Genomic DNA, 16,333 nt, shown 5'->3' with positions numbered 1-16,333 from the left:
TATTTGAGTTTTCCAAAACATCATTTTCAAATAAATAATTATGTATTTAGGCAACGTCCATCTTGACAGCTTGACATTTGTCAATTGACATAATATTAAGAACCTAACGGTTATCTAACCTTCTTTTCAACAAGAAAACTAGAAAAGAGCTGATAACTCTTAAACGGCTGAACCATTTTTTTTGGATTATAGCTAAGAACACTCTCGATCAAGCCACCTTTCAAACAAAAAAAAACTAAATTAAAATCGGTTCATTCGTTTAGGCGCTACGATGCCACAGACAGATACACAGATACACAGATACACAGACACACAGATACACGCGTCAAACTTATAACACCCCTCTTTTTGGGTCGGGGGTTAAAAAAGTATAAAATGAGAGATTTCTCCTATTACTTAGACAATTGTAATGAATAGTAAATAATTAGTTTACTACGCCGTAAAGGTTTGTTGAACTTGACTTACTTAATTCGTAAAATTACTCATGGTAATTTTAAATGTATTTTCAATAAGTAATTTGGTTTGGTTTGTCAACGTCTTTAACATTTTGGTAAGATATCTCAAAATTTAAAAAACCCCCGACACAAAAGAAATATCTAAGAATCTATAAGAAAACTAGAAAAGAGCTGATAACTTTTAAACGGCTGAATTGATTTTCTTGGATTATAGCTAAGAACACTCTCGATCAAGTCACCTTTCAAACAAAAAAACAAAATTAAAATCAGTTCATTAGTTTCGGAGCTACGATGCCACAGACAGATACACAGATACACGCGTCTAACTTATAACACCCCTCTTTTTGGGTCGGGGGTTAAAAACAGACACTCAAGACACTAAAGTCCGTTCAGTGAAGAACCTACTTTATGCTTCAGAAAGTTTCCAAGTAACGTAAGTAAAGTAACCCCAGGCTAACAGAGAGGACATTAAAAACTTAGAAGACGCGGGGTTTCCGTGGATTTCGCTAATTACTTTATGAGATTACGACCGTGTTGGGAGTTTAACCTGCTTCCGGGGTTGCTTAGTAAAAGATACACAATATAGCGATGTACCTATATTAAAATTTCTTAAATCTAAATTATAACAAATGTAAATTAAAAATTTATAACTTCCCCGACAAGTGAAGGTTACAGTAATAACTAGAAAAGAGCTGATAACTTTCAAACGGCTGAACCGATTTTCTTGGATTATAGCTAAGAACACTCTCGATCAAGCCACCTTTCAAACTAAAAAAAAAAACGAAATTAAAATCGGTTCATTACTTTAGGAGCCACGATGCCACAGACAGAAACACAGATATACAGATACTCACTTCAAACTTATAATATACCCTCTTTTTTGGTCGGGGGTTAATAAACTTTATCTACTTAATGAATTTTGACGTTATGGCAGTTTTTGTATTGGAAATCTGTCACAATGTCAAATTATCCATTAGATAAATTTTATCTGGCGATTGTAAAACAGACACTTTACTAACACATCCTATAAAGGGATCCGTTTTCCATTATGCGGTACGGAACCCGAAAAAACTGAGGTTGTCTTGGTAAACTATGCATCAAGATTTAAGTAAAGGATTTCACACAGACAAAATTTGTATAGAAAAAGTTGCATAGCAGATTGTATGGAGCATGTGCCATGTAGCATTATGCGTAGTTTTTCAGCGGGGATCTCTCTTATACCATATTTGTTAATCATTAATATTTAACTACAGGGTGGATTACGTAACATTTGCTTTGCGATAATCGCTATCATTGTTACCGAGCGACAGTTCTTTTTTTTAATTTATTCATTCGAATTAATTTTATAGGGCTCTTACATTTTCTTCCTCGTCAAACTGGTGAGCCAGTTAGTCTGTGATAGTCTTTTCGAAAACTATTTTTTTAACAAATTTTGACCAAAGAATTACATAGCTTTTTAGACAGGCAGAAGGTTATTCATGATCGTCATCATCATCATCAAATCAAAATTAGAGATCCCTACGAAAATTAAAATAAGCCACCCGTGTGAAACCGGGGTGGGTCGCTAGTTATTGAATAATACCTAATGTTTTTGTGGTAGGTAAGGTAGGTACTTAAATTTTATTTATTTCGATGCAAAGACAATAAACCTGTGTAGTAAAGAAATAAAACATGCTGAAGATGTCATGGCATTTTTGGATGAACTGTAGCTACTCTGCTAAAATGTAAGGGTTGTTCAACCTTTTTATTTGCATTTGATATCTTGCAAACTACGAGTAGGTATGAAAATATTGTTTTGAAACCGTTTTTTATTTCTTTGTACATACATTTGTGAATTTAATTTATTTAGGAAACGATGACAACTGAAAAAGTTAAAACTGTATTTCAGCTTCAGACTTTCTTCTGAATTTTCTTCTGATTTATGCAATAACTAATTTATTATAATATTTTATCTACTAGCTCTAATAGGCAGGTATAATATTCCTAACTATAACATTTATTTATATTCATAAGCCTATGGACATCCACTGTTGGACATCCCTTTGGAGTTTTGATTTAGAGTTTTTAATAATCCCTTAGGAACTCTCCTACTTTCCGGGATAGTGATGTCTATGAGCGCCTCCGGAATGCAAGCTATCTCTTAAAGTTTCATCAAAATCGACTAAATGGATGGGCCGTGAAAAGGTAACAGATAGATGGACACACATTTGCATTTTTATATTATAAGTATGGATAGACTATCCATACTAATATTATAAATGCGAAAGTGTGTCTGTCCGTCTATCTGTCTGTCTGTCTGCTACCTTTTCACGGCCCAACAGTTTAACCGATTCTGACGAAATCTGGTACAGAGTTAGTATCCCGGGGACGGACATAAGCTACTTTTTATCCCGGAAAATCAAAGAGTTCCCACGGGATTCCTAAAGACCCATCCGGTCAACTGATTTGTATGAAAGATACCGAGGTAGCTTGCGTCCATGTTATTGACATAAACAACTTTTTATCCCAGAAAACCACGGGATCTTCAAAAACCTACACCCACGCGGACGAAGTCTTGGGCATCCTCTAGTTTTAAATATAAAAAAAACCTAGCGAATACTCTACAAAAACCTCAAATGTATCTACCCTGGCTTTCAGTGTAATACAACGCGCATAAATCCTCATTAGGCCCCCTGCTTTATGAGCGTCCCAGTGCGATAGTAAACCGACTTATTGCTATTGTATTACCGCCGACTTGTCCTGCACACGACTGGAGCGCTTCTTATAGCGTTTAATATAACTGTTTTATTTCTAAAAGAAAAGAAAACAAAAAAAAAATAACGACATACCGAGACTTTACCCAAGTCACAGCTTGCAAAGAAAGAAGAAATTGGGATTTGGGACAGTAGATTTATGAATATAAGTATAAGTATATGTACTTTGCCTTTGTTATCATTTATTAAGTAAGTGAGCTTTAATTGAAATTTTCAACGTAGACAGTAAAAGGTTTGGTATCCCTATTTTTTTCTGTTAAATTTAAAAATGTAATAAAACTAATTTTCAAATTAACTAATTAAACTTTTTAACTAGGGGATTTCAATTTTTTTTTAATTTGGAAGCTCTTTAAGTATAAAATCTGTAAGAATTATTCCGCTAATTAGGTAACTAAAAAATAAAAATAAAACAGCTTTATTTATATACAATGGACATGGCTAAATAGAATAGGTAATAGGTAATAACCTACTAGGTATTACTAGTACTAGTCTCAGGCCATGATTTAATTACCATCCCAAAGATTTTAGGGTTCCGTATTTGAAGGGGCTACTTTTTATCTTCCGAGTTTTATATATCCCACGGGATTTTTATGAACTAAATCCACGCGAACGAAGTCATGGGCATTAGATAGTTTATAATATATTTCTATATAATAGACTCTTGACCATAAAGTAACTTTAGGTTGTCTTGTCTTGTCTTGTCTCAAACTTGCAAGTCTATGGGCACGATATAAATCGCTCTACCCCGAAGCGTTTTAGATATTTATTTGGATAGTGCATTATTGAACGCAAAAAATCGTAATTCAGCCTTCGTATCAATATTTCGATACCGATTTGCATAATATCATCATGTTCACATGGCAAGTAGGTGATTAAAGTATGAAGAAAATTACTTTTAGGTTTTTTCGAAACATTATTTTGGGCAAGAGTTAGTATTTATTCGTTTTTTGTGTCAACGACTTCAATCTTCTATCTATACATATAATAAAATTGTAGAAAAGTGGTGTCTGTACAATGGAAATATATAAAAAAAGTAGCAGGGGTTGTTATTATATCGATGCCGAACCCGAAATTGTAATTATTTTTTTTTGTCTCTTTGTCTGTTTGTCTGTGTGTTTGTGCACACTAATATCAGAAACGGCTTATTCGATTTAGATACGGTTTTCACTAATATATTGTAGTAAGCTTCACTTAACTTAACTTCGCTTAGCTTCACATTTAGTGTTTATTTCATGTCAATCGGTTCATAAATAAAAAAGTTATGTCAATTTAAAGAATCACGGCGAAAAATTTTAACGTACATGCTGCCCGAAAAGTCACTATTCCACGCGAACGAAGTCGCGGGCACAATTCTTAAATTGGAGTCTCATACTTTTAATTAATTATACCTAGTAGAATTTTTTGAAAATATGAAATTAAAAAAAATGTTTCTTTCATAACGACCAATTTATGGCTCTTTTAACACAATATCAAGACTATACAGGTGTAACCAGAAAGCTAGGAAAAACGAAGACAGGTGATAGCACTGATGATTACTGATAAGATACAATAGAAAAAAACTACGAAAAAAATTTAAAAATCCTCTATTTTTTAAAGTTCACAATATATTGCAAATAAAACATCTGACTGACGCTAAAGGCCAAGGTTCCGTAAATAGGTCATTCGAAGTCAACGCCGTGTCGTAGGTGGGTCACTTAGGTCACTCTTTTTAGAAAAAAATATTGGCATTAATATACTTACTAGGAGTGCCAATAAAATAACGGAAAACAATGGATTCCTCCTAAATCAATACTTGAACTGCACGCAAAAATATTTGTACTTATGTGCGATGATCCTAACCCAAGAACGAAACCCTTGAATACATTTTCCTTGTAGTAAAGAAGCACTTCCATCATTTGCGGGTAAATAATTGACAGAGCGCGTCGCGGGTCCCAACCAGTGCATCTATTATTCACAGGATGGCCCTGTGTTGTCATATTACCCTAATATTGGAGAAATATTCCCGGGACGTAAGGGGAAAACAAATCGGGCTACGGCGGACTAGTAGAAAAACTTTTTTTATGACCTTTCTCGCCTGACTTTGTGGTTGTTACCTTGTAAGAGGTCGTGGGTTCGAATCCTAGCTGGATCATAATAATATATTGTGTTAAATTTCGTTATAAGTAATTGTAAATAATTGTAAAAAACCGTAAATTAACCTAAGAGTCGAAATTTCGTTCTCCGAAAAATAAAATGGTTCCAAATGACTCTTAGCCAAGTTGTATGCTGAAGGATCTGGGATCCCACCGCATTATTATCCCAAGAGAACGTAAGTAAAGTCAAAGTTCGCTCTATAGATTTCAACTTACAGCTCCTTGGGACTCCAACTTGTACCTCATAGGAACTTACTTAAATGTCTTTGGCCCTAACCAGTCTAATCTCATACCTACTAGGAAAAATAACCCCTAACTCTTTCTAAAAGTCTAGAACTCTAAGAATCTAAAGCTCTATTCGAATTTCAAAAGTTACTTATTAATCTTTTTTTTTTAAATGAACAATTAAAACGGCAAAAGTCAAACATTTGATAACAATATATTAAATTCGTGCAAACGAAGCCTTTAATAGCATATTTATGCGAAATTAATTCATAATTAATGTAATACTTCCGCAAAGAAGCCGTTTAAACCTCATGTCATGAAACCGCAAACTTTCCTTCGACTTCAAAACCGCAAGTCAAAGGTGAACTTGAAACGTGTTGCAATGAATTAATGAATCATTACAAGTAGGTACCACACTTTGTTATTCGATTAAGGGTATCCACCAAGGAGATTAAGTTCAGGATAGATCGGCTATTGGGATTTTTTGAATCTTTATACACGAAACTTGAACAAAATTAAATGACACTGATATTAATCGTCTCTTTTGTAAATTTTATTATAATAGATAAAAACCTGGCTGGGATTTGCTTGTCTACAAAGTTATATCATGAGACGATTCGACAAAGTTGTACGATTCGGTACGACACTGTATAAAAACCGACTATAAGTGAATAGAGTGAAATAGAGACGACTTTGTTTTCATATCCGTTGCTACTTATCGCATATTCAGTTGAGCTACATCGTCACTTTGCTTCAGGTGAGAAGACAACTAAGCACTGAATTTGTAAGGGCATTGACATAAAATAAAGTATTCAGGTTGACAATATCGCTCTCTCCTATCTCTAACTTTGTCTGTGCATTCTCATTGTTGAGGATCTTGAACCCTTTTCACTAATTATAGAACTTTTCTTAGGATATTGTCCGCTTTATATAGCAAAACAAAAAGTTGCCAAAAGACTCTCTGTAGGTAACTCGTTTTTTGTCACTTTGTCCTTTCTGTCACCAATATAGCGTTTAAATATCCTCGGCACCCACACATGAACCCTGTAGGCTGTAAACTCAAATGCAAGGGGATGCGAATTTTCCGGAGGGCGCGTGCAATGTCGTCGCATAAACACGTGACGGGCCGCGACGAACGCAGGCCTACGCGTTCCATTCCAATTTCAAAAGTTAGTTTCAGAAGCTTCAAAGTGTCATAGATAATATATAAAAAGTTTAATTTACGAATGTGACATAAAAAAAACTTTGCTTGCAAAAAAAAACCGAACGTATTGCGCTCCAAATTCAAATTTAACTTTTTGGTTCTTAGAATATTTAAACGAAACTCAAGTTACGATATGTAAAAATGTGTTATAAAAAATATACTTGAATTCTCATTTAAAAAAATAGTCTCAACATTGAGCATTTGATGTCAATGTTAAAGAGATTTGTACTTTGAATAAAATTTTAGCAACACAGGAAGATATAAAAACTTTTTTGCTCCCAATATCGAGTTTAGTGACGAAGAACAAGTCGGTGATCGATTGCTTACTTATTCGCAATGTCCGATTAATCACTCGCAGGCCATATTCGATTAATCGTGGTTTTTGATGTTTTGAGTAGATTTCTCGGAAATCGGCGATGTGGGAGTCCGATTTTTTGCCAGAAATACCAACCGCTTGTAATGAAGACATTTGTATTGACTTGTTGAACACGTAAATGAAAGAATTCAAAACTCACTCACATTATCTTGCGTAATTAATTTGATAAGTTTTTAAATGAAGTCGGGGTAAATTGTTTGAACATACCAAGTGCTTTTGCGGATGCGTTTTCTTTTCATTTACGACTGACCGCACGTTAAATTAAAATTTGCGGACGTGTAATAAATTACCTAAGCGAAAATTTCATTTTCATTTCAGTGGAATACTAAGTTACTAGGTACTTCTCTTATTAAGTAAAATCGATACCTATCGATAAAGCCAAATTAAGCGATCTACTTAAATATAACAAAATCTAAAATATCTAGTAGGTACCTATGTTGATACTTAGGTACAAGCTTGTACCTAGTGCAAACTTGCACAAATTCATTGAACTTTGAAACTTCATCCAATACTTTTACTTAGGTACTTATCTAAAACAAAATATACTCAGTTATTTGAAAATAATGTACCGCTTTTGCCCTCAACTAAGTACAACCATTTTATTTGGGTTGATTCTAGACGAACTTGGAGTATTTTAAACCTAGCTAGGCACTTTTGTACTATGTGACTGAGTATGATTACTTAATCTCAATCGGTTGACGGTTCAATGTTATGACTAACACAAACAAATAAAGAGCCATCCCTATTCCCTACTATAACAATTTGATAACATTACATTACCTACATTAACAGAAAAACTTTGTTAACTAAAGTGACCATTGTTACATTTTTTATTACAAGTCCATTTCGATTTGACCATTGCCTTACCTTGAATTATTAAAAAAAAAAAACTATCTTGTTTACGGTGTCTTCATGATGAATTCCCGGTTCCTTTGATGTGACCGACATCGGTGATCGGATTACAATCGATTGTAAATCACAATCGGATCGAACTCGGTGGCTGCGGTTGTTGACGGTTAGATCGATTTGTGATCGGTGTGATTGCTGCTACCTACAGTTGGAAATGTTAATCTTGGTACTTATATGGAAAATAGGAAAATGGAAAATTGTTTTCACTTTTTAAAGAACAATTTAATTATTATATGACCTTGTAGCCTATAGGTGTGAAAAATTACATATTATATAAAAAATTACACAGATAGTTTATTTAAAAAAGGTAAGTAGGTATTATAGATAATTTGGTTTTTTATGCCGTGGCAGCCAACATTGCTTTATTGCCATCTCTTTATCAGTACGCTTCAGTGAATAAATCTATCCTCACATTTTATCTGTTCGGTTCGGGCGTCTTAAAAAAAAAATCAACAATGGAAAAGTACACATTGTAAAGAACCTAATTATTCCCGCCCTAATGACTGCAATCGGATTCGAAATTCGAAATTCAAGCTCGATTTCGTATCCCCGCATGCACTCAGCGGGCGCTAACGACATCTTGTGCCTCTAAGTGGAACTATTATGCGATTCGATTCGGTCGAAAATCTTCGGCGGCTTTTCTGTCAACTAGCTGCTATTTAGTGACGGTTGCGGTGTATTTTAAATTTGGAATGCATGGTTTTTGTTGCCAGTACTTTTGAGTGGACCTCCTTAGGTTTTATTATTATTGTAGGAGACTGTTGTAAGATGGTTGTAAGAGATACACACACTTAGTTGTTTAAGTATGACCTGGCAGAATTAAAGTGGCAACTAACTATTGTTAAATAGATATTCCCTAACTTTACACGAAAAAATGAAATAAAAAGCAAGCATAAATTATAACAGCTATTTTACCTACCTTTATGACATAATATGCCTAGTATGCGTTGTAATGTGACTTGATTGAATTGATATCAGAAACCTAATCACCGCCCGCCCTCAGCTACGGGAGGGCGGGCGGGCGGTGCTTAGGTTTCTGATATAGTGCAGACATATTATCTAGTGCATAGTGCTTGTTGTAGTTGTACCTAATACCTACCATACAAAATCTAGTTAAGCGGACTACAACCAAATAAGTTGGTTGTTTCTTATGATCAACTAATAATTTTAATTCATGAATAAATAAAATAAAACAAACCTTTTATCTCTTGCAAAGGTAACAAAACGTTTTTCAGCAAATACAACATTATATTTTTTACATTATTTGTAAAAATTGTAAACTTGTAAAAAATACTTACAAAAAAATATTGAACGTCATGAATTTAATCCTAGTATTAACTTAAAATTTAACAAAACATATACCTAGTAGACTACTTAAACTTGATTGAAATGTATGCAATGCCTATGATGAACCTATGTGCTCCATATTTGACGGGGCACTACGGACCCCATGGCTCCAGTATTCCGGATCAATATTGGATGTAAGTACGAGTACTTATAAGGTTAATTGTTATAAGATTGTACGACCGCCGACGAGGAAGCAACTAGCTATCGAATATTTTCGAGTCGAATCGACACGGGAAATCGAATTCCGGCACGCTGACAACAGAGAACACGCTTATCCACGTAGAGAAGTTAGTATACGGCTCTCTCTGTTACCAAAACCATAAATGAAGTTCCCTACTCAGTGGCCAAACCCTTCTTATTCTGAGAGGGGACCCGTGCTCTGTAGTGAGCCGGTCATGTGTTGATCATAATGATGCTCATTGGTTAAAATGCTGTGTCGTAGTAAAAGTTCCATAATGTTGTATAAAGTCGCCATTATTGTCGTGTAAAGTCACTTAAGCAGAATGTTATATATTGTCTATTGTCTGTGTCACCATTGTCTGTGGTCTCTCTCTTGAAATAAAAGCATCATACAACATGGTGTCAGAATTATAAAAATTAAAATTAAAATGAATAGTCAAACTGCTAAAAAGTACCAAGATTTTGTGGAAAATTAGTAAGTCAGTCGTAAAAGTTAAATAAATAACTTACAGTTTAAAACAATTTAGACAAAATGCCGAACACAGAAAAAACTCCTCAAGTCATGTCGGCAAACGACACGTGTTCGACATCAAACATTTTTAATAATGTTCCCAAACTTGTCGTCTCGAAGGCTGATAGCCAGAGCAATGCAGTGGAGTGGAAGAAGTGGTGGCAGAGTTTCCAAATGTTCCTTCTCGCCACGAACCTGGAAGCTGCGTCCGAAAAACGTAAAATAGCCATATTGCTACACACTGTCGGTGAAAAAGGCGTGGAGATTTACAATTCTTTTAACTTGGATTTAGAGAAGATAACATTATCGGAAGTAAAAAACAAATTTGACAATCACTTTGAGCCACAAAAAAGCCTAACGATGACACGTCATTCATTTTTCACGAGGGTCCAAAAAGATGAGGAAACTATTGATTGTTTCATCACTGACTTGCAGAACAAAGCAAATAAATGTGAGTTTGGAGAGCTAAAAGACTCATTAATCAGAGACATCTTTATAGCAAACATGAGTTCCAAATTGATTAATGTGAAGCAAAGATTACTGCAAGAAAACAACCCTACTCTTGAAAGAACACTTACACTAGCAAAAACTGTCATAATGGCGCAAGAAAATGCCCAAAAAATTGAGATTACACAATGTCCAGACACAGTCATGCACATACAAAGGCAAAGACCAAGGTCAAGGTCCAGAGGTTCTTCAAATAAACAAAGTATGTCACATAGTCAAGTCAAGTCAAGGCAACGCAGTCAGAGTCCATTTAGTCAGCGCAGTGCCAATAACAAAACCTGTGGACGGTGTGGTCAATTTCATCGCTTCAAATGCCCAGCTCAAGGAGTTAAGTGCAATTCGTGTAATCGTCTCAATCATTTTTCAAAATTTTGCTACTTTAACAAAAATAACATTAGAAATTTACAGTCAACAGTCAATTCCACAGAACAGATGTCTAACAGTGAACAATTTTTTATAGGAATGGTGAAAAATTGCAGTGATTCTTCAAATTCTAATAAGTCTTGGTATCTTAGCATGTTTATAAACAATGTACAAGTCAAATGTATATTAGATTCTGGTGCTGATATAAATATCATGTCATATAATACATTTAAAACATTAAAATTGTCACAGTCAATAATTAAAAAGTCTCAAGCCAATGTAAAAGGTTTTGATGGGTCGTCAATAGAAGTTTTAGGTCAATGTGATTTAATTTGCAATTTTAATGGTTGTCAACAAAGAATATCATTTTATATAGCTAACATTAGTTGTTCTACAGTCTTAGGTCTACCTACATGTGTTGATATAGGTGTCTTAAAAAGAGTCTTTGCGATCAACAATAAAAAAATGTCTCAAAGTCAAATATTAACAGAATTTAATGATGTTTTTCAGGGTCTTGGATGTCTACCTCCTGTTTGTCGCTTGAAGCTTCAGGACAATGCAGTACCATGCGTTGATCCTCCTAGAAAAGTTCCATTTGGATTATATAGCAAATTAAAAGAAGAATTGGATCGCATGTCGGAAATGAACGTCATAGAAAAAGTCACACATCCTACTGAATGGGTAAATTCTGTCGTAGTCACTGTCAAAAAGTCAGGTCAGTTAAGAATTTGTCTTGATCCTAGGAATTTAAATAAATACATTATCAGAGAACATTATCCTCTTAAAAGTATAGATGAAATTAGGTCAATATTAAAAGGTGCTTCTTATTTTTCACATCTTGATGCTTTTTCTGGCTTTTGGATGCTGAAACTAGATAGTGCGAGCTCAGATCTTTGCACATTTCAAACACCTTTTGGTCGTTATCGTTATTTAAGATTACCTTATGGTATTAATGCTGCGTCAGAAATTTTTCATCGAGTAATGACAGAAATTTTTGCTGATCTCGAAGGAGTCTTAGTTTTTGTCGATGATATTCTAGTATATGGGGAAACAGAAGAAATTCATAACAAAAGATTATATAAAGTCATGCAGAGAGCAAGAGAAGTCAATTTAAAATTAAATAAAGATAAATGCAAATTTTCAGTCAAAGAAGTATGTTTTTTAGGCTATGTCTTCAGTAAAGAAGGTGCTAAGGTCGATCAGGAAAAAGTCAAGGCTATTGTCAACATGCCTACCCCAACTAATGTCAAAGAACTACAAAGAGTCTTAGGTATGATAAATTATTTAGGTCCTTTCATTCAAAACATGTCGGAAAAAACTCAAGTTCTAAGAAATCTTCTAAAAAAAGACTCAGTCTGGGTCTGGGATGAAAATTGTGAAAAAAGTTTCCAATCTTTAAAAAATGCAATCACAAATGCACCTGTCTTAGCTCATTACAACCCAAATATACCTATAGTCTTGTCAGTCGATTCATCAAAGAAAGCATTAGGAGCAGTGCTCATGCAAAATAAACAGCCTATAGCCTACAGTTCTAAAACTCTAACTACAACTCAAGAAAGATACGCTCAAATAGAAAAAGAATTATTCGCTATTCAATTTGGTTGTGAAAAATTTCACCAATATGTCTATGGCAATAAGGTCACTGTACATACAGATCACAAACCCTTAGTCTATTTATTTAAAAAACCTTTGCACGATGTACCAGCACGTCTACAAAGAATGATGCTTGCTTTACAGGCTTATGATTTAAATGTAATTCATGTGCCTGGTAAAGAAATGTACATATCAGACACATTGTCTAGGGCAGCTTTAAAAGAAAACTATATTCCAAATTATGAGTCAGATTTGTCATGTCATGTAAATGCAGTATATTCTAACTTGGCTATAAGTGAAGAATACAAAAATAAAATTTTACAAGCTACTAAATTAGATGGTCAATTGCAAATGTTAAAAAAGTACTGTCAGAATGGATGGCCTACTAGTAAAAATCAAGTAGATCCTTTATTGAAGTCATACTGGAATATTCAGGCGGAAATTCATGTCATTAATGATTTATTATTTAAAAATGATAGATTAATTATTCCAAAGTCAATGCAAAATGAAATGTTAACGAAAGTCCATGAAGGTCATCAAGGCATCAATAAGTGTCTAAGTCTTGCTAGAAATATTATTTTTTGGCCAAACATGAGTGCAGATATAAAGAATTTAGTTGATCAATGTTCTATTTGTGCTAAATTTAAGCCTAATAATCAGTCAGAGCCATTGCAAAGCTATAATATAAGCAAATTTCCATGGCAGCAAGTAGGTATTGATTTAATGCATTTTAATAACAAAACTTATTTAGTTGTCACAGATTATTATTCAAAATTTATTGAATTAGCAATGCTGAACAGTAGATATACAGCTTCTAACATAATAATACAGTTAAAATCTATTTTTGCACGCCACGGGATACCAGTCTCCCTGGTTTCCGATGGTGGTCCACCTTATAATTCAGCAGAGTTTAAATCATTTCTATATAATTGGGATATTGAACATAAACTTACAAGTCCATACCACCCAAAGTCTAACGGTCAAGCTGAAAGTTCTGTCAAAATTATGAAAAATTTATTAAAAAAATGTTTGGAGTCTAATAAAGATCCATACATGGCTTTATTACAGTATAGAAATACACCTAAAGCAAATTTTCCATCTCCAGCTCAGTTATTAATGTCCAGAAATCTAAGAATGCATATACCAGTCACTAATAAAAAGCTTAAACCTAAAGTAGTCACCTTCAGTGATTATAAAAAAAGTTTTGATAAAGACCGAGCACAAAGTAGAAGTTATTACAATAGAAATAAAAAACCATTACCACTTTTACAACCTGGTGATCATGTCACTTTTAAAAAGAATCCTAATTCAGACTGGCTTCCTGCTATTGTTAAAGAAAGGTTAAAGTGTCAGAGGTCATACATAATAGAAGACAGTAAAGGTAATAGGTACAGGAGAAATAGAGTACAGATAAGGTTCACGTCCAATGAAAGTTGTCACAAGTTCGATTCCGAGGTGCCATCCAATGCTTCTGAAACCCAAATTAATCAAAGGGAAGAGGAACCAAGCGAGAGACAGGTGGAAGCAGACCATGATTCATTTACAGATTCATTCATGGATTCAGTTCATAAACCTAAGGAATTTTACAAGTATGTGACTAGATCTGGTAGAGAAATTAAATTACCTATGAAATATGATTTGTAACTTTTTAACTAAATGTAACTTTAAATGTAATTTAAAACTTATACTTTTATATGTAAAACTTAAACTATTATATGTACCTATGTAAAAAATTGTCTCTTTGTAATTAACTAATTAGCAATTTACTCAATAATGTCATGTCATGTTATAGTGTTCAACTTCTTAAAATGTCAACTAAAAAATTGTAATAATTTATTTATTTAAAAAGGGAGATGTTGTATAAAGTCGCCATTATTGTCGTGTAAAGTCACTTAAGCAGAATGTTATATATTGTCTATTGTCTGTGTCACCATTGTCTGTGGTCTCTCTCTTGAAATAAAAGCATCATACAACACATAAAATCAGCCAATCACAATAGTTGAGATTATAATTAACAATGAATATCTGTTCAGCAATCAATCATGTAGTTGTAACTATGTACTTATATATAAGTAGGTAGGTATGTTTCTATGTAATGTGACATCGGGAGGCTTTATGGTTTGGCCGATTTGGGGTTAATTTAAAAATTCTCTTGTTTCAGAAAGCCATCAGTAGATGGCGTTAGCAACGCGGCATCAGTTAACAGCCGGTAAGTTCAAATTGATAATTTTTAATTCGAAACCGGCTTTTTCCAAAAAAAAAAAAGAATTATATGACTCCATGTTAAGTTGCTAAACATCGCATCACAAAAATTAACTGTAGATGCTCCATTAAAAAAGGTGAAAAAAGAAACCTCCTAAGAAATAGGTGAGTATAATAAATTGACTACTGCAAGTTCCCAATCAAAACACAGCTCGACATAAACCTCGCCCGGAGCGTTACTCTAAAATTTAATCTCCATACGCGATCGCTCCCGGATCGATAGCGATCCAGTTTTGGAAACGACCTCAAAATCCTACGTATCCGATAATCCAATCTCTAAAAATGGTAATTTCCGATCCGCCGTTCTCACGGATGAAACAAAGGATCACGAGTGAAAAAAATATTTTGGTTAAGTGCGAGCTGAGGGTTTTCATAAGGTGTTCAGCTTTTCACTTAATAAAACTAATTAATAAGAAAACCATCGATTTATTTCAGAAAATCATTATAGAGGTACTTACCTATATTTGGTTTTAAAATAAAATGCCAATCTTATCCGTACAAATATTATAAATGCGAAAGTGTATGTCTGTCTGCTAGCTTTTCACAGTCCATCAGTTTCATTGATTTTGAAAATATGCATCCCGGGGGTTGACATACGATCTTTGTTCTGGAAAAGAAGCGTTTTCTAACTGTCAGTTAAAAGAATTATCATACTTTAGAGTAGGTAATAGAACCTGGTGAAACATAGATAATATAGGAAAACAAGGTCTACGAATATTGTAGCTTAGTTTTTCCTAATGCTTAGACCTGCGATTGATATTTCTGTTTTCTTTTTGCAGTTACGCAATATGGTTTTTACTTGCTTCGACGGAACCCTATGGTTATACTCGATTTAGAAAAGGGAAAAAGAGACAATATCCAATCACAATTATGTCGTTCGGGACGTAATTTGACGTTCGACGCGTTTGATACAACCTTTGACTTCTACGTGACATTGGCCAAGATAATTGCTTGGATGGCATATGTGGAAGTCGTAGGTAAACAGGCCGAAATTAATAGTCAATCCTATCTCTAATCTGTCGATAAATTACTTAGCAACATGATCGTTATTTGTCAAAAATTTTTGATGAACAATGTTGCTAACTATGGTTGCTAAGTAGCTTATCGACACATTACAGATAGATTGATTAATTATTATTAATTTTGGCTATAAAAGAAGGTGATGAAGAAAATAGATCTATGACTGCAGATATCTATGAGAATTTAAAAAGTAGTGGGTGCAAGCCCCACATAACCCTTCCGTTTCCCCTGACGGAAGGGTATATGCGTTAGGCATCTGTGTATAAAAAAAAAAGCCTATGTAAGGTAGGTACCTACTTAGAGAAAGTTTGGATGTTTATTACCTACGCCTTCACGGTATAATGACTAAACCAATTTGGCTATTTGCAATGAAGGTAGCTTACCCTGACAGGCTACTTTTTAACCGACTTCAAAAAAAGGAGGAGGTTCTCAATTCGTAGGAATCTTTTTTTTTTTAAACAGTTCCTGCGGGATTGTTAAAAAATCTAAAGAAATA

At 34.1% G+C, this 16,333-nt stretch overlaps 1 protein-coding gene across 1 annotated transcript; it reads left to right on the top strand.

Moving 5' to 3' along the window:
• Nucleotides 1-9,955: 9,955 nt before the first annotated feature.
• Nucleotides 9,956-14,768, top strand: LOC123877097. The gene is made up of 4 exons (XM_045923604.1): nt 9,956-10,926; nt 11,473-12,600; nt 13,624-14,144; nt 14,717-14,768. The coding sequence occupies exons 1-4, from the start codon at nt 10,114-10,116 to the stop codon at nt 14,766-14,768; spliced, it is 2,514 nt and encodes an 837-aa protein (XP_045779560.1). The 5' UTR covers nt 9,956-10,113.
• Nucleotides 14,769-16,333: the final 1,565 nt, after the last annotated feature.

Source organism: Maniola jurtina, chromosome 22 (assembly GCF_905333055.1).
Source record: "Maniola jurtina chromosome 22, ilManJurt1.1, whole genome shotgun sequence".
In the NCBI taxonomy this organism is placed as follows: domain Eukaryota; kingdom Metazoa; phylum Arthropoda; class Insecta; order Lepidoptera; family Nymphalidae; genus Maniola; species Maniola jurtina.
The sequence above is the reverse complement of the archived record's forward strand: the minus strand, read 5'-3'. Positions and strand labels throughout refer to the sequence as shown.

Coding starts and splice junctions, on each gene's coding strand:
- LOC123877097 (XM_045923604.1), top strand. CDS start 10,114: ATGCCGAACACAGAAAAAACTCCTCAAGTCATGTCGGCAAACGACACG. Junction 10,927..11,472: donor TCAAATGCCCAGCTCAAGGA/GTTAAGTGCAAT, acceptor GATGTTTTTCAG/GGTCTTGGATGTCTACCTCC. Junction 12,601..13,623: donor AATATGTCTATGGCAATAAG/GTCACTGTACAT, acceptor GCTTTATTACAG/TATAGAAATACACCTAAAGC.